General features: G+C 43.4%; 2 protein-coding genes across 9 annotated transcripts in view; both read right to left on the bottom strand.

Moving 5' to 3' along the window:
• Nucleotides 1–17,122, bottom strand: part of HERC3 (HECT and RLD domain containing E3 ubiquitin protein ligase 3) — a 44,925-nt gene extending 27,803 nt beyond the window's left edge. Inside the window, exons 1-3 of one of the 6 annotated variants that reach the window (XM_015623907.3) lie at nucleotides 17,086–17,103; nucleotides 13,969–14,013; nucleotides 12,344–12,601 (exon numbers count right to left, since the gene is read on the bottom strand). In XM_015623907.3, coding sequence (XP_015479393.1) covers nucleotides 12,344–12,569 — 226 coding nt within the window. In that variant the 5' untranslated portion in view covers nucleotides 12,570–12,601; nucleotides 13,969–14,013; nucleotides 17,086–17,103. Of the gene's footprint in view, nucleotides 1–12,343; nucleotides 12,602–13,968; nucleotides 16,676–17,085 lie in introns of those variants that run through there. The other 5 variants (XR_004496896.1, XR_004496895.1, XM_015623910.3 and 2 more) reach the window with 5 other exon arrangements.
• Nucleotides 17,123–20,402: 3,280 nt separating this feature from the next.
• LOC107203466 (probable E3 ubiquitin-protein ligase HERC4) overlaps nucleotides 20,403–26,252 on the bottom strand; it is a 20,761-nt gene continuing 14,911 nt past the window's right edge. For all 3 annotated transcript variants that reach the window (XM_033513622.1, XM_015625633.2, XM_019006455.2), the window contains 7 exons: nucleotides 25,439–25,579; nucleotides 25,181–25,353; nucleotides 24,125–24,179; nucleotides 23,864–23,943; nucleotides 22,687–22,870; nucleotides 22,222–22,321; nucleotides 20,403–21,574 (listed from right to left, as the gene is read on the bottom strand). In XM_033513622.1, coding sequence (XP_033369513.1) covers nucleotides 21,360–21,574; nucleotides 22,222–22,321; nucleotides 22,687–22,870; nucleotides 23,864–23,943; nucleotides 24,125–24,179; nucleotides 25,181–25,353; nucleotides 25,439–25,579 — 948 coding nt within the window. In that variant the 3' untranslated portion in view covers nucleotides 20,403–21,359. The remainder of the gene's footprint in view (nucleotides 21,575–22,221; nucleotides 22,322–22,686; nucleotides 22,871–23,863; nucleotides 23,944–24,124; nucleotides 24,180–25,180; nucleotides 25,354–25,438; nucleotides 25,580–26,252) is intronic.

Here is a 26,252-nt window from a genome sequence, read left to right as displayed (position 1 = left end):
TTGAGGGTGGTAACTCAATTTAGACACACAGCTTCCCACTTGGGCCCACAAGCACCCAACTATAGCACTGCTTGGCGCTCTGTTTTATGTTCATTTACATACATATATAAATCAGGGAACCTATTTTTATCTGAGAGCTCTAAACAACCAGCAGCTGTAAGGGCTGATCAAGGTCAATGACAAACAGCAGACAAGGTGTCTCAGCAGCACATGTGACTCTGGTCTCTTCCTCTCAGACACCCAGCAAGACAAACTGCTGCACTGTGCCCAACACACCACTTAAGTTCAGACAGGTGTGTTTCTGCACTGGGACCTGAAGGTCCAGAACTAAAGCTGCTGCTGGAGAGGATCACACCATCAAAAGGAGAGGAGGATGAAACCATCCAGTTCTCCAAGGAAAACCCTTTGATTTATGAACCCATCACTTCACCACCTCACCTGTGCTGGAAGGGCACACTGAGACGTGGCTGTTACCCAGAGCACCTGAACTCCTAAAAGTGGTCACAAATTCACCAGACAGCCCTGCTTCCAAAGCTGCTCCCTGAGCACTGCCAAACACTCCAGGGGACATCATGAGTCTGACAACACAGCAAACATGGACAATATGGGATACTGGGGCACCCATAGCTGAGACTGTTTTGCAACCTGCAGGCATGTAAAACACTTCCCTGGGAAAAGCAGTATTTGCCACAGTTAAGTTTTATTTCCTGCATCACTGCAGCACCCCGGGGAGGTGACAGAAGACTCCAGTGACCAAGGATTAACATCAGAAGCTGGAGAAGGCAGGACTCTGACCACAGCAGTATTGCACATAGAGAAAGAGTGCTTTGAAGTATGCAGCTGTGGCAAAGACCTCACACACTGGGACACTGAGAGGACACCCAATAGGTTCAGAAATCCGAGGTTGTCTCAGTCCCCTCTGACTCCATCTAAAGTTTAATTTGGCAACATAAATGTGACCTTGCTCTACGTGCCATCCCAAGAGACAAATAAATACCAACTTGTTTTGAAAGGCTGCCCTGTGTCACTGAAAGCCTTCAGTGACTGCACTGCTCACCAATGGAACAGAGCACAGTCGCACCCAGACGTGCTGGATAACCACAGACAGAAAAAAAATCCCTGTGCCTGTCTGGGAGATAAAGCTCTTTGCCTTTAGAAAGGTGCATGTATGGCCCATCTTACTACAATGCATTCCTAAGACCCTGTCAACAGCAGTTTGCCTGAAAAGTCACGAAGAAATGTAAATGCCAAATAGTTTTAAGTTTTATACACACACACACTTATTTCCAGAGATGGAAAAAAGCCAGCCTTCTGCTGGGATCACAGGCTGCCCGCCCAGGCAGTCCAACAAGGGTCCCAGTTCACTGCCAGCTGCCAAGTCACTGAATGTACCATCTCTCAGCTTACATGGGTATCAAAAACATCTATCTAACAACTACTTCTTTGTTGACCTCCCATCCCTTCCTCACATCAAAATATTAGATGTTTTAGTGGTTGGTGTACATTAAACTTCCAAAGCATCACAACACCATTATTCACTCCTCAGAGAAGATGTATCACTGCACTGAGATGGAGTACAAAAGGTGAAGTTTATTCTTAGTATTGTGTCTCATGTAATTGATGAATAAAACCCATCAAGTGGGGCTTAAAAGGCAAAATTATCTACAAAGCTAAGCAGAACAAAACCCTGAAAGCAATAGGGAGGGGCTGAAGCAATTATGCAATACAGTGTTTCAACACCTCATAAAACTTTCAAAAAACAAACAAAAACTCTTAAGTTCCAAGAAGTAGACACTGACAATCTTTTCTTCCTGAAGCTGTCAGCTGTCTCAAAACAGCACCAATGCTTAGAAGTCCTTTATCAGTTCTTCATATCTGGTAGAGTTCCAGCTTTGATTTCTCTCTTCTGTCACTTTATCCTGTGGATCTCAACACAAGCAGGTATATCAAGGTTTGGCTTTTTCTCGTTTTCATCCTGTTAGATCTCTTCATAAAATACACTGGACTGAAAAATAAGGCAAAATGTCTTCAGGACAGCCCATCTGTGAATGGTGACAGGCCTGCCTCCCACAACTGCTCTTGTGTTTTCTTGGTTTGCAAGGACACTCCAGCAAAAGTTGACGATAAGCAGTGTATGTTTCTACAACTCAACTTTCTGACAATCAGTGCATTTAGCTTGAAGGTTTGGGAATGGCAGTAAAGCTCAGACAAGAATGAAAACCCCTGACAAGCCCACCATCAGTCCATAGCTTCCCTATTTATAAAACAGGGCCCATGCTTTGTCCCTACATTTTTGGAAAGCTATACAAGATCTTCAGGGTCTGAAACTGCTAGAAGTACAAAGTACTCACTTATACTGCTCTAATTAGAATGCACAGGCAATGAATGATTAATTAGCTTTCCTACTCCTAGTAATTTTATCAGAGAGTTGGTACACCCTGTCTGTGTATAGCTTCCAGCTGCTCACAAGACAGGCTTTTGCTAGAGGACGGGGCAAAATCCTTCAGCCATATGTGTAGCAGGATGTACAGGAAGAGCACCAGATGGCTTCTTCTGCCTGGAAACTACAGGGAAACCATCAGCCCTGAGGTAACACCTTCAGCAGCAAAATCTGCATCCCTGGTCAGAAGAAGCTGTGCCTTGGAAGCATTTCAAGTGATTTCAGTCTGCTTGGACATCTGGCCAAAACTTCATCGTCTCCCTAGTTTGACAATAAGCAACTCAGAGCATTTTGCTCATCTTGGTTGTTGGTGTCTGCAAAGAAAGCGCTTGCAGATTCTCAAAAATAGGTTTATTACTAGCTTGCCCAGATAAGAGATGGTGGTAGAAATACAGGGGAGAGAGAAACAGGTAAGCTAAGAAATTCCTCTGGGTTAAAGGCTAGCAGCTTGCAAGTCTGAGGACAGATGAGCCAATTTCTTTCCATTGCCATGCTTGTTAATGTAGTCCACAAGCACACTGAGGATGCGTGAGCATTGTGCAACACAGAGCTAAAAATCAGAAGTGTGAAATACAATGTTTCAATGCTCAAGGCAGCTGAATATTTAATCAGACACCAACGGCAACCTAAATTTCACCTGTATAATCTTTCTGTTCTCTGAGTACTGAAAAGCCTTAATTCTTATAGGAAAGGAGCAGAGTTCTCTCCTTTTGGTGATGAATTGCACCAAGACATTAAACCATCTAACAAGGTGACACTAACAGCATTAGCACCTAGGGAAGCCTGATTCAACAGCCAAAAACTCCATAAAAATCTGCTACTGCTTTCAACAAGCACCACAAGAAAACAGAAAAACATTGTGGCCCAAACTTATCAGTCACCACCGTTTTATTAAGCCACTGTAAAAAATGCAAGTAAGCAACAGTGGATCTACCAAATGCCCTGAGAAGACTTTTGTACATTAATTAGTAAGCTTCAGCTGACTCCCCAGTCTCCAATGGCACATCCCAAAGACATTTCTGCAGATGGATATCCTGGCTCTACTTCTAGGCTGTGATGAGTTTCATGATTCCAGTCCTACTGAAGTCAGCTGAATGTTAAAACATGTCTAAGTGTTTTAAAGAAACTGGAGAAAGAGAAAACCAAAGTGCAACAATCAAAATGCTTGCAACTGAAAGCACACCAAGAGAGAAGGTACCTCCCTCCCTTTACAAAAGTTTCTCTTTTTTGTCAGCACTACTTCCATATCCTAGCTATTCACTGTTTTTATCTGTATTAGCAGTAAAATACCAGCTATTTAAGCAGCAGCAGCACAAGTACACTCACCAGCTTTTCCAGATAACATCATCCCCAGTGGAAGTGTGATTCTGCCACTTGGTAACTGGGGAGGGGGAAATCATAGTGTTTGCCAAGGCCTTTTGCCCCTTACCCTCTCCCTTAAAGCTCCCAAGAAGGACCCTCTGATTTCCCTCTGCCCACTTTCAATTCCAACCACCTAGGCATCCCACACTCCTAGCTGTCATGGGAAACATCTGGAGTCCTGGACTGGGATGAAGAAATCAGGCTCTAGAAACCATTTAAACTAAACACAGACTTTGCAAAGCTGTCATGTGCTTTTTTGAAAACATAATCTAACCCAGTCAGCTAAAATTACTCCTGTGGCTTCACTCACACCACCTCTGCAGGCTGTGGTTTGTCAGCAGTAAAACCAGAGGAAGGTGCACAGGGAGGAGGCCAGGGATGTTGGACAGTTTCAAGAACACACCTTGGTGACTCTACAGTCTCTGGCATGGCCAGGCAGATGAGACACACAACACGTAGACAGCTGGAACCACCCTGCCTGACATCAGCTCTGTGTTTTCACCTTCCTGCTCTTTGTAGAGCAGCTCTGAGGAGGTATCACATGCTTGTTGCATCTTGAGCTCAGATTACACTACACTATTGCATACAAGGGTGTGAGAAACACTGCTCTGCACCTACTACAGGAGCAAACCCCACGGGGAGACCACATCCCCACCATATGACAGCTATCCTCACTATCTGCCTGCTCCTCTCACCTACATATGGCTGCACACCTTTAGCTCAAACCTCTCTTAGCATGGGGAAAAAACTTTGAAGCAGGAAGCAAGCAATGTTTACATCAAAATGTAACACCCTTTCCAACTTTCTCAACACCCTAAGTTTACTACATCCATTGACAAGGCTGGGTTTTACAAGTCCAGTTTGCAAATCTTAAGGTTTTCCTCTCCTGAACTTCGTGAATGGCACTATGCCTGCAGCAGAAAGCAGAGTAGTATGAAGAACAGACAGACAACAGCAGTGCTGAAGCTGATAAGGCTCTGATAATTTGGTTACAAGGGAGGAAATGTAAATAGAGAGTTGACTCACTGAACAAAAAGTAAGTGTGGGGAGAAGACAGCACAGGAGAGAGGACAGACCAAAGCAGGTGACACTCCCCCAGAACATTTGATCACAGCAGTGGCAACACGGTCCATAGGTCATGGCTGAGAAGCTCCAAGTAACAAAAGATTCTGCAGTCCCCTTTCATCCAGAGATACTAGTGATTCTTATCAAGAAGATGGTTTACCTGCATGACACATGTGGTACTGCTCATTCATTTATTGAGCATGACTACTTACAGTCTCCAGTCTGAGAGAGGCTGGCTCAGTTACTAACACTGCCTACACTTTATAAAGCTGTTTCTGGTCATGTCACAGCAGGAATGCAAGAGCAAGAAGTGGGAGGTCACCGTGACATCCCAGGGTGTCACTTCACGTATGCTTTGCCAGTGAGTCCCCCTCACAGCTGTGAGCAGACACCTACCCTGAGAAAGCAAAGCCCTTCCTCAGGCACAGACAGAAAGCCCTCCCCACTTCACTGCCTTTTGTCTAGAGGACACAGCCTCTCTCAGGAGCTAGAGATGCAGATTGGCATGGGCACAGACAGCTGGAGCAGGCTCCTGGAAAGGCTGCTCAGGCACAGAAGGCTTCAGTCTGGCAAGCTTCAGCTGGCAGAGGGAAGAATCCACCTTCAGACCCTGGAGGTAAACTAGTAGGGATAGTTCTTTCAAATAAATAAAACACCATGAGTTGCTAAAGAAGCACAGGGAAAACATATATTCAGAAAACCCAGAGAGAACCCATTTTCCTCCTCAGGCTACGGCAAAGAGCTGTAAAGGTGGTCATTCAGCCAGGCTGGCTGACCACTGGCAGGCAGCACAGAAGCTGTGGCTGGTCTATGACTACTGAGAAACCTCCAAGGTCCACCATGTACACGTCAGCAAATCCCACAGGATTGGGGACTGTCCAAGGCAGCAAGTCCAAGGTGGGCAGGATGCACTAAACCTTGGCAGGACATACTGAGGATGGATACCAGAAGTAGAAGGGGGAATTAGGGAAATGGGTGTGTAGATACCAGATTTGATGGGCTGGCACTACACACTGCAAAGCTCTGACACTTGAGTGTCTCACTTGTGGCAGGCCCAGGCTTTGATTACAAAGTTATTATAAGTTACACAATTTTCAAAAGCACTTGATTTGCTCTTTACTCTGTCCCCATTTATTTTAATCCTTGTTTGCAGTGGTTTGCATGGAGCATAAAAAAAGCCACATTTCTGAAAAGACACACCTGCACAGTACACAGTCAGTAGAGGACCTCTGCCCTTGCTTTCAAGGGCATTCCCATCAGCTTCACAAATCTTGCTTGAAAATATATTATTGCTAACAAGCATGGTGACTGGAAAAAGGGAGGCAAAGAATGCAGTTCTATTAAACATTAAAAAAATACATATATATTATCTACTAGGCATTCTGAGAAAAAAAGATATAAGCATCTGTAGATTCCTTTTTGGTGAGTTTTTATAGGCAGGCAACTGTTTAAAGGGCAGGTCAGGTGTTGAAGAGTGAGCATGTCCTACTACCAGCTCTTTTCAACTACCAAAAATACTTGATTTCTGATATGAAGTTTCAAACAGATCTTTGACATAAAGTCTTATTTCCAATACAGCTTAAGTAAGAATATTGGGCTGTTTGAAGATAACTGAGTCAAAATCAACAGCCACCAAACTACTCAAATCTCTCCTAGAAGCTGTGACGCTCAGCCATACTTACTCAGCTTAATGAAGTCATCACTTTTGTCCAGCACAAACAACTATTCTGACTACAAAAAGGCTGGGGCATTCAGAAAACCTTAATCTATCTCCTCCAGCTTCTTCCCTGTCCTCTCCTTTAACTCACCACACACAGCTATCCACCCATTTTATCCTGAACACATCTTCCAGCTTCAGCATGGCTGCAGGAAAGGGGCCAGTCATTACAGCCACACACCGTGCCAAGGTTTCATGCTCCTTCCAAGCCAGGCAGGCAGACAGCCTTTATTTCATTTGCAGGCTTTTATTTCAGCTGCACCTTCAGAAAGCCTCTGAAGAGTACTCATGATACAGCAGTGACAAGTAACAAATACAACAGAGGTAAGTACAAGTTCAGGTTGCCAAATTGCCCTACAAACCTCCAAGTCAGAAGGCAAAAACCTGGTCATTCTTACTGCAGCTCTGCCTTTTGAGCTAAAGAAGCATTAAAACTGTCCCTCACATCCTCTGTAATAACAGACCATACTGATTTGTAAAAAAAACCTGGTATCTTGCTTCCCTGGGCTCATGCTTGTTTTTACCTCTCAGCAAAATGAAACCAAGAAAGGAATCCAGTGGTTCTAATAATACATGTGTGTTTAGTGACAAGACTTCAGAGTTGCATCTGACAACACCTTAGAGCCATTTTAGGTGCTGACTAGATTTCTTTACTGTCCAGAAATCAGATTTTTACTTGTTTAGGCCCTCCTAAAGAGCCTTCTCTCTCCTCAGTGTAGGTTCTCCCAGTCCCACAGTCTCAGAAAATACTGGCACAAGTCAGTTCACATGACCAGGACCACACAAATTTTAAAACAACTCCCACTAAAAATATCTGGCATATTCAAATCCGTCAGCCAGCCAATTCAACACAATGTAGGCATGTTTAAGGTATCTCAGGGAAAGCACTTCTTTTACTTCTCATTCAACCAAATACCAACTGTTTCTAAATTAATTTTAAATTCTGATGTCTAATTTTAAAATCATTCTGAAGCCCTAATGGCACAAGTTCAGCTGAAATTGACACTCCATAAAGCAAATCCACTGCAGCCACTAGTGAAGGCACAGCAACCTGAAACAGCTTGGTCAGCTCCTGTGATCGATCAAAGGAGCAAGAGGGACGAGTACAAACGAACATACCAACTTCTGCAAGGGGTGACCAGTTTAATTACTTTTTTTTTCCCCAAATAACATTTACAATGGGGGCTGAAACATAAACAGACACAGCTCTTTGTCTGCTCGTGACAAACACAGCTCTGCCACCTCTCCTCCAGAGCAAGCAGGACCTCGTGGCTGACTTCTCACCCACCGGGAAGAGACTAAAACAGGAAGATCCACACAGACTGTCCTTCCAAGCAGGTGGCACATCTGAATTCTCAGCTGTTCCCGGGTTTATGATTAACAAGCATGCTGCCCTGAACACACAGCTCTCTGCAGATGTAATCCTCTGCTGAGGCTCAGGACAAGTGGACTTACATTTGAAAAGAAAGGCCACTCAGTTCAAAGAAGTCCAGAAGATCTGGAACACCTAAGTTGGTTTGTTTTGGTGGTGCTTTTTCCTGCTTCTTGAAAGAGAATGAACATTATGATGATATTTCTATTTATGAGCAGAGATTCCACAATGTACTGAAAAGCAGTGCTCCCCTGCAAATTTGTATCCAGACAGGGAATTTTGTGAAAAAATCAGGTTTCTCTGCTGTATCTTACCTGACAAAAGGTATGAGGCAAATTTGGCTTGCAACATTGTTCTGTAGCTCTCTTGAGACACTAATTACCAAAGACCAGGTTTTCCCACTAGCAGAAGTCAAGTGCAGTCCAAATTACTTGAACAGAACAAATATCTAGAGCCAAAACCAAGTTCCACATCTCAGACTGGAGCAGGTTTTTAAAGCTTTACAAACCACAAACAACCAGCTAGCTGTTTCACACTCCTCTGTAATTCCACCCAGACCCCAAAGAGCCTTCACCTTAGGTACCTCAGCCTGTCTTTTGTTCTCCAGCAGGCAGACTCAGATAAAACACTTATCTAAGAGTCATCACAGGGAGCCAAGACATCATGGCAGACCAGAAGAAAATCAATCCAAGTGAAATTACGGGACTCGAAAAGGCAAAATTTAGGTATACTTATGAAGAATATTTTTTTCCCCCTTAAAACTACTGCAGTACAAAATTATTGCTTCCCATTAGAGACATAATGTATGCCATCATCTGATAAATTTCAGGAAATCAATGCAGACTCAGACTAATTTTGCAAAACAGAGGCTTCAATACTTGACTACCAAAATTGCCAAGTTGCTTCTCCTAAGACATGGTCAGAGACTCTGGAGACTTCAAGGGCGTAACAACACAAGTGAAAATTAGGGCAGGCCAGACAGAAGCTTTATTAATCATGCTCATGGTGAGAGAACGCTGGAACAGCATTCCTCTCCCTCTGCATCCCTGCCAAGTGATTGCAGAGACACAAACTACGGAATGTTTTGGGGAGGAAAAAGTAAAAAAAGGAGATGTGAGGAAAAACGATCATGTATGTATTAACAAAGCCAGATATCCACACCTAAGAGGGGTGGGCTCTTCAAGTACCTTGCCAATCACCACAATTGGAAAAAAAATTTGAACTGGTAAACAGCATGACAATGTGGGAAACTGGCTTGTGGTAGAGCAATGGGAGTGTCACACCTGGTATCACCCTGGTATTATCAAAAGGAGGGAGTTTGAAACACTTAGAAGCAGTTAGCTTTTAGTCAAAAGGAATTTTATTTTAGTTTGGCTAAATTTCTTAGGCATCTTAAATACTAATTTTAGCACCTCAATGTAAAATACAGAGGAAAGAGCACTTGCAGAAAATAAATCTCTACTGATTTATGCTTTTTCAGTGGCATGCACTCCCCCAGCAATTTCTGTTCCCTGTAGAGGAGAGGCATAAGAATCACTTTGCCAGCTGCTATCCCCCTCTCCACACTATATCCACAAGGTCAGCAGATGTGACCATAAACACAGCTCTTAATTAACACGTTTTCTTTCATTTCAAAAGGTGCCCTCCAAAGGGCTCCTCTACGAGGAACTAAGGAACCGATCCTGTGCCACTGTTTGACATTTTCATGAGCAGCATGAATGAGAAGCAAAACTGGATAGTGAGAAATAAAAGGGAGTCTCCTGTTAGGGAAGACCCAGGCAGCAGGAAGGGGATCGCTCCACCCCTAGGAAGTCAATACAGCCTTCACAAGGTTCAAAACCCCTTGCACATTTTCGTGTCTCCATGTTATTCTCAAACACAACCAAGGCACTCTGTAAAGCCCTGGTAAGCATTTCTGAAGTCCAGAGAAGGCTCCCCAGGGGCTTCCTGAAAGGGACAATCAGTATTGTGACACAGCCTCCTATATCAGGAGACGGAGCTCACTTCCAGAGCTGGGCAGAGGTCACCCACTTCTAGCTGCCCTCACAGGCTTGGCAAGATCAAGCCACAGGGCAGGGAAACCAAGGGACTTCAGCCCACACTGCCCTGTCCAGCAGAGCTGGAGAGATGCAGCTCCAGGACTCACAGTTCCTGGCATTTCTCCCATTCTCTACCACAGACTGTTCCTGACAGTCGTCTCTATCATTTCCAACAACTCAGGACCCTGTGTTGCACACATGGATCTCCATCACCTATCAGGCACAGCTTTGTTCATGGGCCCACAACAATGGGAAATGGAAAAGATCATCTTCAACAGGCCTTTCTACACAGAAGGTGCAAGGTTGTCTGTATTCCATGCAGAGGAAGTGGGGGTGAAAGAGGAAGGCTTGATTCTTCTTGTTCCCATTTGCAAATGAAAACTAAGAAATTCAGTTCCCAGTGTTGCATGACAAAGCACAGAGGAGTGTGTGATGGGGCTCTCCCCCACTTTACTCTTACCATAAAGGCTGCTGTGACTGTTCACTGTAAGCTAAAAAGAGCAGCTGTTCCTTGCTTTACAGCACATCCCTGCCACCTGCTCCAGCCAGCAGAAATCCCATTGCAGCCACAGCCAGTAATGCTGTGTTGAAACACCATTTCTCTGGGATGGCCACCGGCTCCTCAGAGAGCAGTGCTGCAGAATCTTTTTCAGAAAAATGTAAACATGTAGGATAACTGGGACTTGGTTTCACATCTTGGTGACAGACGCTAATTTAAGGAGTAGAAGAAGGGCACTTGGGATCAAACACAAGGAACCTTTAATTTCTGTTTCAAAATCTCAGAATGGCCCTCTTCTACAGATCTAGCTGAGCAGGATTACATAGCTGAGAGAGGTCTACACTTCAGCATTCAGGATTTATTAAGTCCATTTCCAGCTCTGATCTACTTGCTATCAATACTCCATTTTCATCATCAGCTTATGCTTGCTTAATTTTATGGGTAAAACAGCAGCGTAGCCCGAGGATGTTCTTCAGAGTATCTTTGCAGCACTCAAAACAGTACTGAATTCCTGGGGCCTCCTCACTAGTCTTGAGTTAGCTGGGTGATTTGCAGGATTAAGTATCCTCAGAAGTTTAAGCTGAATATTCACTAGGATTAGCTTCCTTTTACCAAGCATCTCACATATTCCACGGCTTAAATTTACAAGTCCTCAGAAGACTTGCACAGAGAGGACACTTCAGCACTCCTGCTATTCCCAATCTCTTTCACTAATTGTTTAGAAACTACTTGTAAGAAAAGCAAGAGAGGGAAGATTCAAGGTCAACTCCTCTAATCCAGCACCACATCATCCAACAGCTGCCAACTCATTCTGAGAGGAAGAGACAAAAGACACTGACAGAGGAAAGGAGCACAGCAAGGTCAGTCAGGTCAGGCTTGAACATACTGCACGGGGAACTGTGGCTATCTTGGCAATCTTGCAGACACCTCCTCTTTCTGCCATGCAATAAGAGGTTACACCAGAGAAGACCCAAGCCCTACAGAGGGTAACCTGCAGTTTGAGGAATTAATTACTCACAGCACAGGACTTTTATATTATGGAAACAGAAATAGCTGTATCTTTATCACATGCCAAAACCAAGAAGTTAATGCAAGATAAACTGGAAGGCCAACATTCAAGAGTCCAGAAGAAAGGCTTCAGGGTTTCTTCCAAGAATAACTTACAATTAAACCACTCCTTCACCCTGGGAAGGAGAGGCAGTAGCTGCCTGTGGCTCAGCACTCATGAGTTCTTGTCCACAGGAACACAATGATAAGATGCACGTGAGTCTGGGGAACACAACACTAAAGTGATCTTCTTTCAGATTAAGAAAGCATGAAGGAGTGAAGACACAAGTCAACGAGGGATTCTGAAAGGGGCAAACAAAACTCACAAACCCTCTTGGCCAAACACAAGTTTGCTCTCCACAACTCTACTCAACACAGATACACTTGTACTCTTAGGTGTGAGAAAATTCCCAGCAACAGCTGAATAAGAGTGGGCATAACAATGCAGTGCAATTGGAAAGACAAAGCAGAAGACACTTGTGACTCATGGGCTTCTCCTCGTTTTATAAAGAGACAACATAATGCCAAATAACAAAATCTGCCCCGAGACCATCTGTGCTCGCCTCTGTTTTGATGCATTTCCCAGGCAAAGTGAGCAGACCTGTCTCTTCACCCATGCTGCTCAGCTTTAGCTTTCCAGAGCCAGCCAGTGTTATTCAGCATCACTGCTGTGTTTTGTGACACGATTATCAGCTCTGCTGGCTGCTCCAGCCCTACAGCAATCAGCACAAAGCAGCTCCCATAATGTTCTCGGCCCACCAGCCTCAAGACAGTTTGAAGTGCATATAAAAAGCAGACTTACCTGGCTTGCTTCCTTCACAGTCATGCCCCAGTTGACCTTTGGTGTTCAAGCCACAGGTATACACCTCTCCATCTTCCAACAGGAACACAGAGTGGTTTCCTCCACACGCCACCTCCTTGACATTTCTATCGTGGATGAACCCATACACCTGTGGTTCAGGAATGATGACCTGGAGGTTGCTACCTATCCCAGGTTGTCCATAAGACGAGTAGCCCCAGCATAGCATTTTCTCTCTTTTCAGCAAGTCATGTATCCTTCCTGGGCAAGGGAGACAGAGGAATGAGTGTGAATGAAGCAAGTACGCCACAAATGATCCTACAGAGATCCAGCTGCTCACAGCAGGAAGTGGAAACAACCAGAAAAAAGCATTTCCTGCGTGACTGTCAGGTTTGTGAACTGTCAGTAAACCATTACACAGACAAAGAGTAATCAAGACAGCTCAGCTGTGGTACTGAATCAGCACCTTCATACCTTGGCCATCTCCATCTGCAAGGCAGTAGAAATGTTCTGAAACCCAGGAGACTGAGCTTTTACACTGCAAAATTACTCTGCTTCAAAACCCAAATATCAAACAATGCCCCAAACCAAATGTAATGCTTTTAAGACTAACAGGCCCAAATCTGAACTTTTAGAGTGCCATATTTGAGACCATTTCTAAGTAAATCTTTAAGAATTACCTCCAAGGTGGTTAGATTAGCCCTGAACAGAATGACACAGGTATTTGTAGTGTACTGGTCAGTGGAGAAATTTGTTGTTTCTGAGGAACAGAGATTAAGGAATACTTTGCTCAATTGAACACAGTCGTGCAACCCAAATTTGTGCATGCCCCCACACACACTGAACTTGAGCCACACACTGAACACACACACAGCCCTGAAATGCAGCAAGAATTACACAAGAAGCAGCAGTTCACGTGGAGCAGCACATTGACAGCTTGGCCCTGACAGCAACGGACAGGTCACGTTGATGCAACTTGCCAGCAGTCAGGTGTTATCTTCTGTGCTGTGCTCAGTGAAAGTCAGGGATTTAAGAGTGGGGTAACGTGGGAAGGGAAAAAAATAAAGCAATATAAAAGGTCCAAGGAATTACTTGGCTTGAACTCAATAAAGACAACAGGATGCTAATGCATAAAAGCTGGGGGAAGAAAACAGCATTCCATAGGAAGCATGCATAAGATTTTAGTAATACCCCTTTGTCACTCCTAATCTCAATAGGTTTGGGTTATTTGTTAAGCATGCTATACTAATAAGACATTGAGAACTCCTCTGATTGAACTAGAAACTAGCTAAAGCTCTCTTCTTTTTTTTTTTTTTTTTTTTTTTTTAACAGGAAGGAGAAAGAAGATTACAAAATTAAATGAAAGATCTGAGACATTAAGTCTTAGGACACACCATGCCAAGTTTTAAGTTAAGGCAATTTGCAGCAGCAGTATTTACTAACATAGCACAAGACAGAAAAGCAAAAGGTAACCCCTGAAGCGCCAAAGATTCCTTCTCCCACTCTGAGCAGACAGGAAACACACACATTCGGTTTGTTTCCAAAACCCAGTGCTAATTCAAGCTCTAGGTATTAGCAATAAAGTCTTTCCTAACCTTAGCCCTAATCAACGGGTGCTCATCTCTTACCCTTCGCCTGTCAGCTGAGGTCACTTCCACTGAGGCACGACTGAGCTGGAAGGGGAAGGGAGAGGATTGGATTTTCCAGTTAGTACTTCATCAGTGGTGCAATTTCCTACCACAAACTGTTTAGGATCTCTTATTAGGTGCTTTAAAGTAATGCAGGACCCCGCTTATCTCTAGCGGCCCTTCTTCCTCTATAGCATAATTTAACTCATTCACACCCACACGCGCTTGTCACTGGCCAGCTCCAAAGCACGAAGAGGAAAAAGCAGATTACAAGGCTCTGCCTGGTTAAATCAGTCATGATGTACACTCTCTATGTGGCTGCCCTAATGCCTGATGGAAGATACCCTCTATGCTGGCTACCCTAAGAATAGGAATGCCGTGGGACACAAGAAAATTGAAGTGTGTGCATGTGCTTTAAACAGCTACATTTAGAGCGAACTTCATGTTCTATCACACCACCAAAAAAACCCAAACTAAAAATGCATGAGCAATACCCTGAAGGTGGCAGGGAATCATTTCAAAACTAACACTGGAATGGTAGAAATCTGGGACTGCTGTTTCTCTCAGCCTGGGGAACTGCATGTTACAAAGACATAAGCAGCCATCCTGAAGATCCAAGAATCACGTTCCCTGCTAAGATAAATAGATACTGCCTCTGAGCTGAAAAAATGTCACCAGTATATGACTTGAACTACAGTGACATTGTACCACATGAGCTAAATATTAATTTGGGATACCTCTTAAAAGGGTACCTCAACATCTGCTCCCTACAGACTACAGTCATCTTCCCTAGTGCTAATTTCTTTTAAAAATGCTAAAAATACATTAATTACTTTCCTTGTGTTCATATTCCACACAATAATTTGCTGCTAATGGGCAAGGGGATATGATATGATTGGTAAGAGATTTCCTCCAACTAAGATACTACTTGAAACAGGAGTTCAAACTCCCAGTAATCCATATAAACACTAGGGTGATATTTCAGAGTACAACCCTCCACTCATGCTAGAGGCCATATTTTCTGAAGCTCCTCATATTTAACAATCCCTATATCAGACATAGAAAACCTGGTTTTCACAAGTTGTTTGTTTGGTTTTTTTAAATAATCTCCATCGACTTCCACCCCCATCTTCCAAACATTTTGCAAATAAATCTCTGTGCAGTTCAGTTTCACGGAAGCAGACCAAAACTTTCCAGTGGAGAGCAAAGCAAAAAAAACACAGCCTGTGTACAGAGTGTACAGGCACAGCTAAATATTTCAAATGGCCTGGTGAATTTACTTACATTGAAGACATTTTTAAAACCACGACTTTAAGACTGGTTTATTTTTTCCTCCCCCTACAAAAAAAAAATGCTGGAGGTCTTAATACATTATATGTTCAAGTAGGAGCTGTGTTCTGAAACAACAAGACTTTAAATGACTATTTCACACTCTGTTTCCAATCTGGTTAAGGCAGTTAGTCTTCTTTGACAGTAGCAGAGGAAGTAATGTTGCGTGTGCCACTGCAAACTACCTCTACTACCTTTCTCATGCTAAAACAATTACATAAAAAGTTTCTAGTGTAGGCAAGCACTAACAGACATGTGCCTGCACATATTCATGTATATGTTAAATATCTGATTTATATTCACTTATCTGAAATTTTATATGAGGGATTAATATTCCTAGTGCCCAGCTCAATATACCTTAAAAAAAGCGGAATTTTTATCTTCAGAGGGCAAAGCCTTAGGGGAGAGGCTTTTCTTAAGTGCATCAGTTAGGGATTAAAGTTCAGAGTTCCATTTAAAAATCGGATTTGCAAAAGCACAAGAACTGCAGTACCCAACCACATTACCTATTCCTGTTCTTCAGAAATCCCAACACAGCCAGCTTGGTATTCGTGTTTCAGAGATAAGAACAGATGCAATGCAGTAAAGCCAGTCATTTGCAGAGCTTCCCCACGTATGAAAAAGAGGGGGAAAGATATAACACCACATCCTCAGATCCTGACATTCCAGGAATAATTTCCTAGCTAGAGCTAGGAAAGCCTCACACTGTGAGGAATATTTTGAGGAAATCTATTGTGGGTGGAAGACCCACCCTCTGCTATAATAAGGTTCTGCTGACATACAAAGTATATGTCCTTTGGTGAAAAAAGCAGCCCCGGTGGTTTGGTAAAAAAATAACGCTGCATGTATGATCATGACAGGATGTATTTTGTCTTTTTTCTTTTTCTTTTCCTCTCTCTTTTTAAAAGCTCTCATGCCACGCACAGTCTCTCCTCAAAAATCACACAAACATATTCTAAAGCCATTTCCACTCTGCACCCTTTCTGGGAAAGTCACCTAAGTAAATATCGCAATTGCAACAATCGACACACAAGGCTCAGTGCTCTCTAAACAAAGAGATCTGCCAACTGGCAGTGCATGAATAAACAAGTTTTTTCCTTCCCTCTTGTTTGTGAGATTTCAGATAACAAATGTGTTTCTTCTACTAGCATTGCTCAACAATGACGGAATTTACTGCCTCTTTCTGCCACTAAGCCTCCAAGCCCACTTTCTTCTTCTTTTTGCCTCCGTTTCAGTCCAACTCAATGTCCAATGTAAACCAGGTTAGAGAGCAAGAGAATACAAGGTGTACCAGCAAATGAGTTAAATAAAGCAGGAGCAGAGTGTTTTCACTGCACAGCCGCATGCCCTCAGATGGAGATGCCCCCACACAAAACATATAAAAATAGATACCCAAAATCAAATATGACAACCCTTCCCCCCCCCCGCCATCACCTCCATTTTGCAATCCCAGTAAAAACACCGCGCCCTCCCTGCCTTCACCCCGGACACCCCGGGCTTCTTGCGGCTGCTTCCCACGCCCAGACGAGCGCTTCCCGGCAGGCACACAGCGAGCCCGGAGCGCCGGCAGCCCCGTGCCCTCCCCGCAGCCAGGTGATGCTGCAGCAGCAGCGGCGCCGCCGAGCGCCTCCTGCCGCAGCCCCGTGGCCGCCCCGGGCACCCCGCCCCGGGCCGGGGACGCGCGTCCCGCCCCGGGGAAGGCGGCGGGGGCTCCGCCAGGCACGGGCTCGGTAGCGGCACCGGCAGCAGCCCCACGGCGGGGCTAAGCCGTCCCTCCCCGGCACTCACCGCCGCCAGCCCCGCCGCTGCCGCCGCGGCGCCGAGGAAGTCCCGGCCCCGCCGCTGCCGCCGCCGGGAGTGACGCGCGGCGCGGCCAATGCGCAGGGCGGGCCCGGCCCCGGCGGGCGCGGGGAGGGCCGGGAATCTCCTTTCCCCGCGGGCAGGGCACGCCGTGGGCTCGGGGGGGGCCTGGCCTTCCCGGCAGCGCGGGAATGCCGCGGGAATGCCGCGGGAGCCGGGCCCCGGGCGGAGCGCTGGGGAGAGCCGGGCACCGCCCGCCGGGCTGCGGAGCCACAGCCTGGCGGATCAGTAGCCGCGCTAAACACGGCAGAAACCGAGGGGCGAAGTTAAGCGCATTCCAGGATTTAGGCTGTTCTAAATGAAGGTCTCAAGGGAAAGGCAGCTTTCCAGTGTTTGAAAACGCGTTAAGCACGAAATGTCACTTACTAATAATAATAGTTTCTTTCCGCTAATCTGTTTCTTCTTCATTTTATGTGGCCTCTGGTCACCTGTGTGAAAAACGAGGTTCACATATTTTTTATAGAATTTAAAAGTTTAACAGAAAGACAATCAGGAGATAAAAATAAAGTGTACAGGTACGGCCGGGTGTCTCTGCATTCAGCCAAAAGAGCACACCTTACTAACAAAGGATTGTCCCTTAACAACAGAACCCTACTACATATCCATAAATTCTCATACGTATTCATACATTCTTCTTAAGGGTTTTTTTTTAATGTTCCTTTGTTTAGTTTTTACCTTGCCCCCTTTCCAATAGATCAATATTTTTGGCGCCATTGGGTTTTGTATCCTCCGATGAGGATGCAATAAATACTTGTCTTGGAGCTCTTGGAGGACAATATAATCTTAAAAATGTGTGTGGGGGGGGTGTCTCTGACTATCTTTTCAGTCTCTGGGTTATATAAACAAAAAGTAGTTTGTGCTTTAATATCACGTTATAGCCTAACATATATATGTATTATACCACTATTTCTAAGTTTCATCAATAACAGAAATGAAAGAAACTATATTAATACAACAAAATTTTCTAACCTTATACATATAACATTCAATATATATCTGCAAAATCCAATAATATAATATGCACTTATAATGCCTGGCAGGGTCATTTGTTTAGGAACTCAAATTTTATACGAAGTTCCAACCTCAAAAAAAGGTTTGTTGTCAAAGTCTCAGTTGAGAGAGAGGGGAAAAAAAAACCAAAAAAAAGAAAAGAGGCCAATGAGCAAGCAATTATGTAACTCCCAAGTACTGATTTTCTGGTTTTAGTGCCATCTATTAGAAAAAGACTGTGCTCCACAAGAGCAAATCACAAGCTGGATCCCATTCAGACCACCAAAACGACAGTCAATATTTGAAGCAAACCTCAGGCATGTGTTTGCAAGGGCTCAGGATGGGGGGAAGGAGTCCCTAAGGTAAGTCCAGTGCCCACAAGTATTTGTGGCCCTTACGCTACATCTCTGGCAATTCACAGTGTTTGTGCATTTAGCAGAAAATGTGTGACAGATCAGGTAAAAAAAGTTACCTGTATTTGCATGCATTGTGCATGTTTAGAATAAAGAGCTACTGCAGTGTAAAATTACACCTGTGATGTAACATCTCTGGTTTAACCAGTGTTACAAGCAGCTTCCAGAATAACTGACAGCATAGAGGAGATTAGATAGATAGATAGATAGATAGATAGATAGATAGATAGATAGATAGATAGATAGATAGATAGATAGATAGAAGAAAGATAGAGGAAAACATACTTTTCTGTGTTTGTTTTTGTTTCTGTTTTGGTTTTTTTTTGTCATCTGGAGACCTTTGCAAAATAGAACGTTTCCCTTTACACTTGGTTTCCTCTGTTTCTGATTGCACAGTCGAGGAGGGGAAGGTACACACACACACAAAGAAACAAACAAAAAAAAAAAAAACCAAAACAACAAAACCCACCAAAAAACCAACCAAACAAACAAACAAAAAGAAAATGATGGAGCAAAGCCTGGAATTTGTGTGAGGGAACCAGGAGTCTCTTCTTGAAACCAATTTTTAACTGGTTGCATTTCAGCTTCCAGGAGAACTTTCAAGGCTGCTCTTGGACTTGTCTGCAGGTGATGCTCAGCTCAGATGAGTGGCCTAAAAAAATTCCTACTGCAGGTTCAATATACTTTTGCTGCCTGTGTGAAGCCTTTTGAACTCACAGCTGAATGTGATCCTCACCCATGTTATATTCTCCTGCATGTTTTATAACAGGCACTGCATGAGAAAATGTAGAAAAAACCCAGTGTCTAAATTAATTTCAGAAAATCAGAGAGGAGTGCACTACTCTGAAAGTCTTTATGTAATACACACACACACACACACACACACACACACATATATATATATATATATATATATAAGCAGGGATTATTTGAGGACAAATTAAAAATAGCCTTGAAAGTGACTCTGGGCTTTAATCTCCCATGTGATGTTACATCATACATGATGAGAAGGAAATACCTCCAGGCCCTAAATAAACCTATTATCATTTAATCTCGAATGGGTTATTTTGAATTCCAAAGGAAATACATCTTTTGTGCACTTGCACAGCACAGGAGATCACTCTGGATCTCCAAGTCCTTCCAGAGACTTAGAAAACCATAAAAAGGGAAACAACAGCCAGGAGCAGGCTGCTGAAGAACAGCAGGCTAAGCTGCCAAAACAGAGATCTGTGGTGGTGGGACAGCATCAGCTGGACATGAGATGTGGGCAACAATTTGGGTTTCTGCCAGTTTCCTTTTCCCACAAAAATATAGCAGAGTGGTGGTGCCTTTCTCAGAGGATGTAAGCATCCCTGCAATGTCCTGTTTGTTCCAGGGGAGTGAGGGGGACAGGGGTTAGGTCTGAGCAGGCCACGTCCCCTCGCTCCCTCTGCTGGGAGCTGCTATCCTCGGAAGTCAGATTTCCCTTCTTCCCGTCAACACTCCCATGCCATCTGCTTTCCTGTACTGCCCTGGTGCTTGTGGTGAGTGCTTGAATTTATTTTTTTTTTTAACTAATTACTATACTGTAACTTAAAAGGAAGCTTTTCTCTTTTTTTCTTTTTTTTTCTTTTATTTTGGTTTGCTTTTTTTAAGTAGGTAACAATGTCATCCTGCATCACACAGGAAAGAGTGACTTGTTCAGCATATACAATGTACCTCTTTGAAACACACATCAGCCTTTGACTCCACTTGTGAGCAGCCCCCCCGCCCCTTCCAAGGAGGACAGAACACAGACACACTGCCTGCTACGCTTATCTATGTAGACAGACACATGAAGAAGGAAGAACACAGCTACAGGGGTGAAAATTTAATCCATCATCATTTAATTTAAGACAGTGGAAGTATTCTTTACATATGGATGTCACCTGACAGATTTAACCAAAGAGAAGACTGCTGAAAAATGACTGTTGTTTCTCTCTCCCTCTCCCACATAGCAAAATACACAGAAAACACACATCCTGCCTGACACTGTTAATATCCTGCCAGTTCTCTGCACTGTTTTGACAATGAGATTCCAGAAGCCCTGCCAGCCTCATGTCCACAGGTCTCTGTAGACAGTGCTGTTCTGCAAGCCTAAGATTTTACTATTTAATTGTGAAACATCTCCTTAGAAGATAGAAAGAAACATGAAAAATATCAGTTATCACACTAAACAACAAAGAAAATATTATTATAATTCATTAATACGGCTTTTGAAAAAGTCTAGGAATGATCAAATACTCCTCATAATTTCTCTCAAATAAATCACAGACCATGACCAGGTGAGCACAGACTGCTCCTTAAATTCAGTCTCATTAAATGTGTTAGTTGCTCCCCAAGGGAAACCTTAAGTAACACAGATGAAAACCTTACCCCAGCTTTGCCTTGCAAGGGTGAATGCTTAACACATCCTGGTTGTGTGCCTGATAATGCATAAATGCACAAATCACAGAATCCCTGCTGCTGGGAGCTCACTGTCCTAACAAAACCAGACTGTGTAAATATGTTTGGTTATCAGCTTGCTTCTCTGAAAAACAGAGAAGTGCCAAACAGGATTCTTCTTTCCTAACTTTACAATCTAACTATGAGGTATCTGGTCAAAGCTTAATTTTATAAGCAATATAAAATCTCTGCAAATACACACACTCAGGTATTTATGAAGTGCAGTAAAAATAAGGCAGGGTAGAAAACAGTAAACTGGAGTTATTAAGAGAAAACATGACAAGTGAACGAAGGCTCCTTTTCTTATTTTTGCTTTAAAGTGCTTCTAACCCAGAGTTAAGCAAGGCCAAAACCTTCATTATGCTCTATGGCAAAAAGCAATTTTGCTTTGAGTATTTTTTTACTGCTGTATCTAGGGAGGAACAAAATGAGGTAGCAAGTACTGGCAGAGGGAGAGACCTCATCTGGATTTTCTACTTGAGGATCTTCAATCCAAAATCTAAAACATTTCAGTCCATATCCAGTGATTCGATCAGATCCTGACAAAAAAGCTGAAGGATTGAAAAAAAAAAAGAAAAACAAGAACAAGTCAGCAAAATAAAAAACAAATTAAAATAATAATGTTAATGAAAATCATGAAGGGAAATAAGTATCAACATATGGTTATTTTCCTAAGCTAAGTATTATGCTTTGTTGAATTTACACCTGAATACAGATGAAAGTCTCTCACGAATTCATAGTAATTACAAGCCTTCTTCTACTTTATATTATAGACTTTGTGGATGAGAAAGGCCAGGCTAGGTCTGACGTTCTACCTTTAAAAAGGATGACCTAGCTTCTGCAACCCTTTGAGAAAGGTAAACGGCTTACATCAACACAGTGTACTCACACAAACTGCAGCCTCTGACCAGCAACACAACCACAAAAGTAAGGGATAAAGTAACTGCAAGCTTCAGGTGGTCTGATGCACTCAGGCAAACCTCAAAGGATGTGAGGAGGGTCAGAGCTGTCCCTGTGCAACTCCTTATGTTACTTTTTTGTGATTTTCTCTAGAAAATGTGGCAGCAGCAGGGGCGAACATGTTGAAAGGCTACAGTTTGGAACTATATTATAGTAGTTTTTATGTACAACCATCTAGAATATGTCTTGTGGGGGAAAGAAAAGGGCTATGCAAAGTTTAAAATGCCTGATTTATTACCAAGGAACATTTTCTTTTTTTCTTCTGGTAGCTTGTGAAACACAGTCCAAAACTTCCTGATAGTTTGATCTGACTTCTTGTACCGTCTGTACATTGCATTCTTCCAAAGAGACAAAAATAAAACAGGCCAGTTAATCCTCAGTATTTCCATTTATATTTAAAGCAACATTTTATCTGATAAATTTTATAATCCTGCTCATAGATATTCAAATCCCCTTAACCTCTGGAATCTGCTTGTTCATTTGTTTTTCAAGGATTCATATGACAATCCCTGAGTTATGGCTTCATACTTATTCCCCTTTATTCTTGTAGCTGATGTAGATAAGATTAGAACGTCAACACAAATCAAAAAGAGAAAGTTCCTTGAGCTTCTGTCCATCTGTTATGCACTCAGTGAAGGAATGGGTCAGGAGTAGTTTATGCATAGCACATAGAGCAGAAGGACACTGTGCTTTTATACAATACCTTTTCCAGCAGATGCCAGTCAAATGTTGTGTGTCCCTGGAGAAGAACCTGCAGCTCTTCAGGGAAAAACATCTTCCAATTTCTAGCTGGGCAGCCTCTTAAGAACCCTTGCATAAAGTCCTCAAATGGCTTCTGTACTGATTTATTGAATATATAATTCACATACAAATCAATATATTCTTTCCTGCAACAGATACCAAACAAGAATTGGTGGTGCTTTTCTAAAAGGAGAATTATGGAGAACTTTATAATTTATTCCATATGACCTTCTGTGTTGTACAGACTCATTCTTCACTGAGACCAGTCACTGGCAATTAGTTATTCACTGAATAAGCTGGGAGCATCTTCAAAAATAAAAGAGAATGCTGGCCAGAATGGATTCATTTTGGTAATACTCCTTGTACTTCATGTGAATGCTCCAATGAAATCCTATGAGACACCTGATTATTATAAAAGATGGAACCTAGCAGACCGAACTCCTATTGAATGCCCAAGAATTTCCCTGAAATCAAAATAAATATTTGCACAGCTGCTAATCAATAGTTTCACTCTTCTCTCTACTTCAGATGGGGAATTTGTGCAGTGACAATGTACTTGTACAATCAATGTAAATGCTGTACTTCAAGCTTCTTAAATAGCCCTTTCATGGATCCGTATGGGTCCTCATGTCATCTGCATAATTCAGGATACAAAATTTCTCTCCTCTGTGCTGAGATTAATATTGACACAAAACCTTATTGATAGATTGCTCCTTCTCCTTTATGTACAAGATACATTCTATATAGGTAACTAAGCAGGAAACATTTTGCTCTAACAATAACCCTTACAGAAGTGTACCTTATAGCTGGGTTTCCCAGACAAATCTTCTGAAAATACTGTTCAAGGTTATTTTTAACATTTGTTAGGAATTTTCCTGTTAATGCCAGGTATCTGTATATGCAGATACCAGGATATCTAAGGATCCCCATGTCATCCACTGCTTGCACAAACTGCCAGTGTTTGGCACATGTGCAGCAAGTACAGCAGGAACTGAAAGTGTGCAACCTATTGGACCAAGACCAATGGCACTGTACAGAAGTCAATATTTTCTAATAATATATGGGGATGGGTACAGACATGTTATTTCATACATTTGTAGCAAAACAACCAGATCAAGAAATAAAAAAATAAAACTGACCTGTTATCCTTAGTGACAGGAATGTTGGCACCATTTTCTTTAAGTTCAACAACATCCGTGGAATCTCCTCCTTCCATTATCTATGCAAATAAATTAAAACATTGGTTGCTATATCTGTATGTGACAGATATGTATGTGCTACATCTCTCATTCTTCCTGAAGGGCCTGACATGGCACTCTCACTAGTTTGAGTTTACAGACAAGTTGTATCAATTGCACTGGAACACCGTCTTGCCTGAGTACCTGTGTGGGATGTCTTACCGTGAAGTCCAAGTCCAAGCTATCACTTTCTTCATTCAAAATTCTCCAAAGACTCCTGTCCAAACACAAAAGGGATTAAAGAGAGAAGAAACATGACCATTCAGTGCACTTTCAAATTCTGCTAAAAAACATCCTTTGAAAAGCAGTATTTAAATACATGCACACAACACCTACACTCACACAGAACCATGATATATGGCCCTGAAATTTCATCATGCTGCTGACATAAGCTGAGAACAAATGCCTCCAGTAAAAAAAAGTTTCCAGGCACGTCCATCCCCATGCCCTGTGTGGATAACTTTACACAAAGTTCAGTGACAACTGGGCTTGGGACCACAGCCCCACTTCCAGATATCATCTAGTGAGGAGTTAAGTGTGGAACCATGGGATGATCTGGGAGAGTTGTTTTGGGGTGCAGCACCTCTCCAAGTATTGCAGGCAACCTTGTGTTCCAACTCACTGAGGAACATCAGTGAATTTAGCACCTCAATACAGTCACTGGCGTATGGGATGGGTTGTCTTCTTCTTGACTGTTTATATCACTTGCCTGGAAGAGTGGCCTTCGGGGGTCTAGAAGGATTATGTTGGTGGCAGCAGCACCTCTCCCTCTATGTCTGCCTGATATTGCCTCTCCCAGTGTATGGAAACTCTGCACAAGGGTTCTCAGAATTGGCACAACTGCAGCATTTCATAATACTGTACTTGTGCAAGGCAATATTGCGAAAATTGATAATTAGTATATCAGAAGTAACCCCCAACATTAATAATTGGGTCATTAGTCCTTTCAAGTTTAAACTACAGCCCAAAGTGTTTTGAATTATATATTCACAGTGTGGACTTAAGCCATGAGGCTTGGCTTTTTGTTTTGGCATTGCCAGCCTCTGAGAGCACCATCCATGCCCTGAACAAGGACCTCCTTGAAAATCTGTGGCTTCTCGCAGCTTCACAATGGCAAACGTTGATGCCACGGGTGCCCCAAATTCAGCCTCTGGGACCTCCCTGTGCATGGTCAAGGCAAGAGACCCAGCTGAAGCTTGGGCCATGCCTGGCTCATACCGGCCCACGGTTGGCAGAAGATCCTCAAGGTCCTCCAGGGTGGGGGCCAGGTCCAGCAGCTTTTTGTAGAGTGCCCTGGGGAAGGGGAAGGGCACCATGCACTGGTTAAACAGGGCCATTCCACACAGTGTCCCAATCAAGAGGAAAGTGCCCTCATCCTCACAGCTTGAGGCCTGGTTAGGAACAAACACACCAGAAAGCCATGACTGCTTTTTCCCATGGCTGAGGCCCCCATCCACCCCTGCAGGGCTGCCTTACCTGTTTGGGGAACCACACGAGGCCGGAGGGGAAGTGACAGAAGGTGCTGGCACTGGGCTGGCAGAGGGTTCTGGCTGCAATGCTGAAGAGCTCCTGGCACACCCCACCTCTGTCCTCTCCCATCTCACCCACAAAAGTCACCTGCAAGGCCCGAGACACCAGTAGACAGACACCCATGCTACCCACAAAATCAAATTCCTTACCTGGTGTGCAACAAGCCAATAATTAAACACCCGAGAGAGAGACACTGATTATTTATTTCATAGTTGTGCCAGCCTGGGTACTCGGTGGTATTCCACAAATCAAGCGCACCCCACCAGGCTTTATGAGCCATTATTTATACACAGAAATTCAGGATTAGTAACTGTCCAGGTCTGTTTATGCTTGGTTAGTAATTTCCAAACAAGTTACATAACCCCAGCTAATTTCCACACACCCTCAGGGGAAGGGTCTTTACCTGGGCCGGGTTCTCTTTCCCTTGTGGGCGTGATTTTTAGTATTATAATGAACAGAGTTCAGCTACGGGATACGCGGGCTCTGAGTGTTTTGCCAAGTTAGCAATGTACATACAGACATAAATCAACATCTTAATTTATGGCAGCCTTAAAGCTTTTCGGTTCCCGGATGTCTGGCGAGGAAATGCTGGCTGTTGCCTGTTGCACTGACTAGGTCTCCCTTTCTTCCTGATTAAGCTTGAAAACGTACACAGATCCCACACCGAAAACCCGATTTAAGTTAATATTGTTCTATTCCACATTCAGTAACACCCGCAGAGCCCCGCGGCCGCCCGAGGCGGGGCGGGCACAGCGCGGGG

The sequence above is a fragment of the Parus major genome, chromosome 4, assembly GCF_001522545.3.
Source record: "Parus major isolate Abel chromosome 4, Parus_major1.1, whole genome shotgun sequence".
In the NCBI taxonomy this organism is placed as follows: Eukaryota; Metazoa; Chordata; class Aves; order Passeriformes; family Paridae; genus Parus; species Parus major.
The sequence above is the reverse complement of the archived record's forward strand: the minus strand, read 5'-3'. Positions and strand labels throughout refer to the sequence as shown.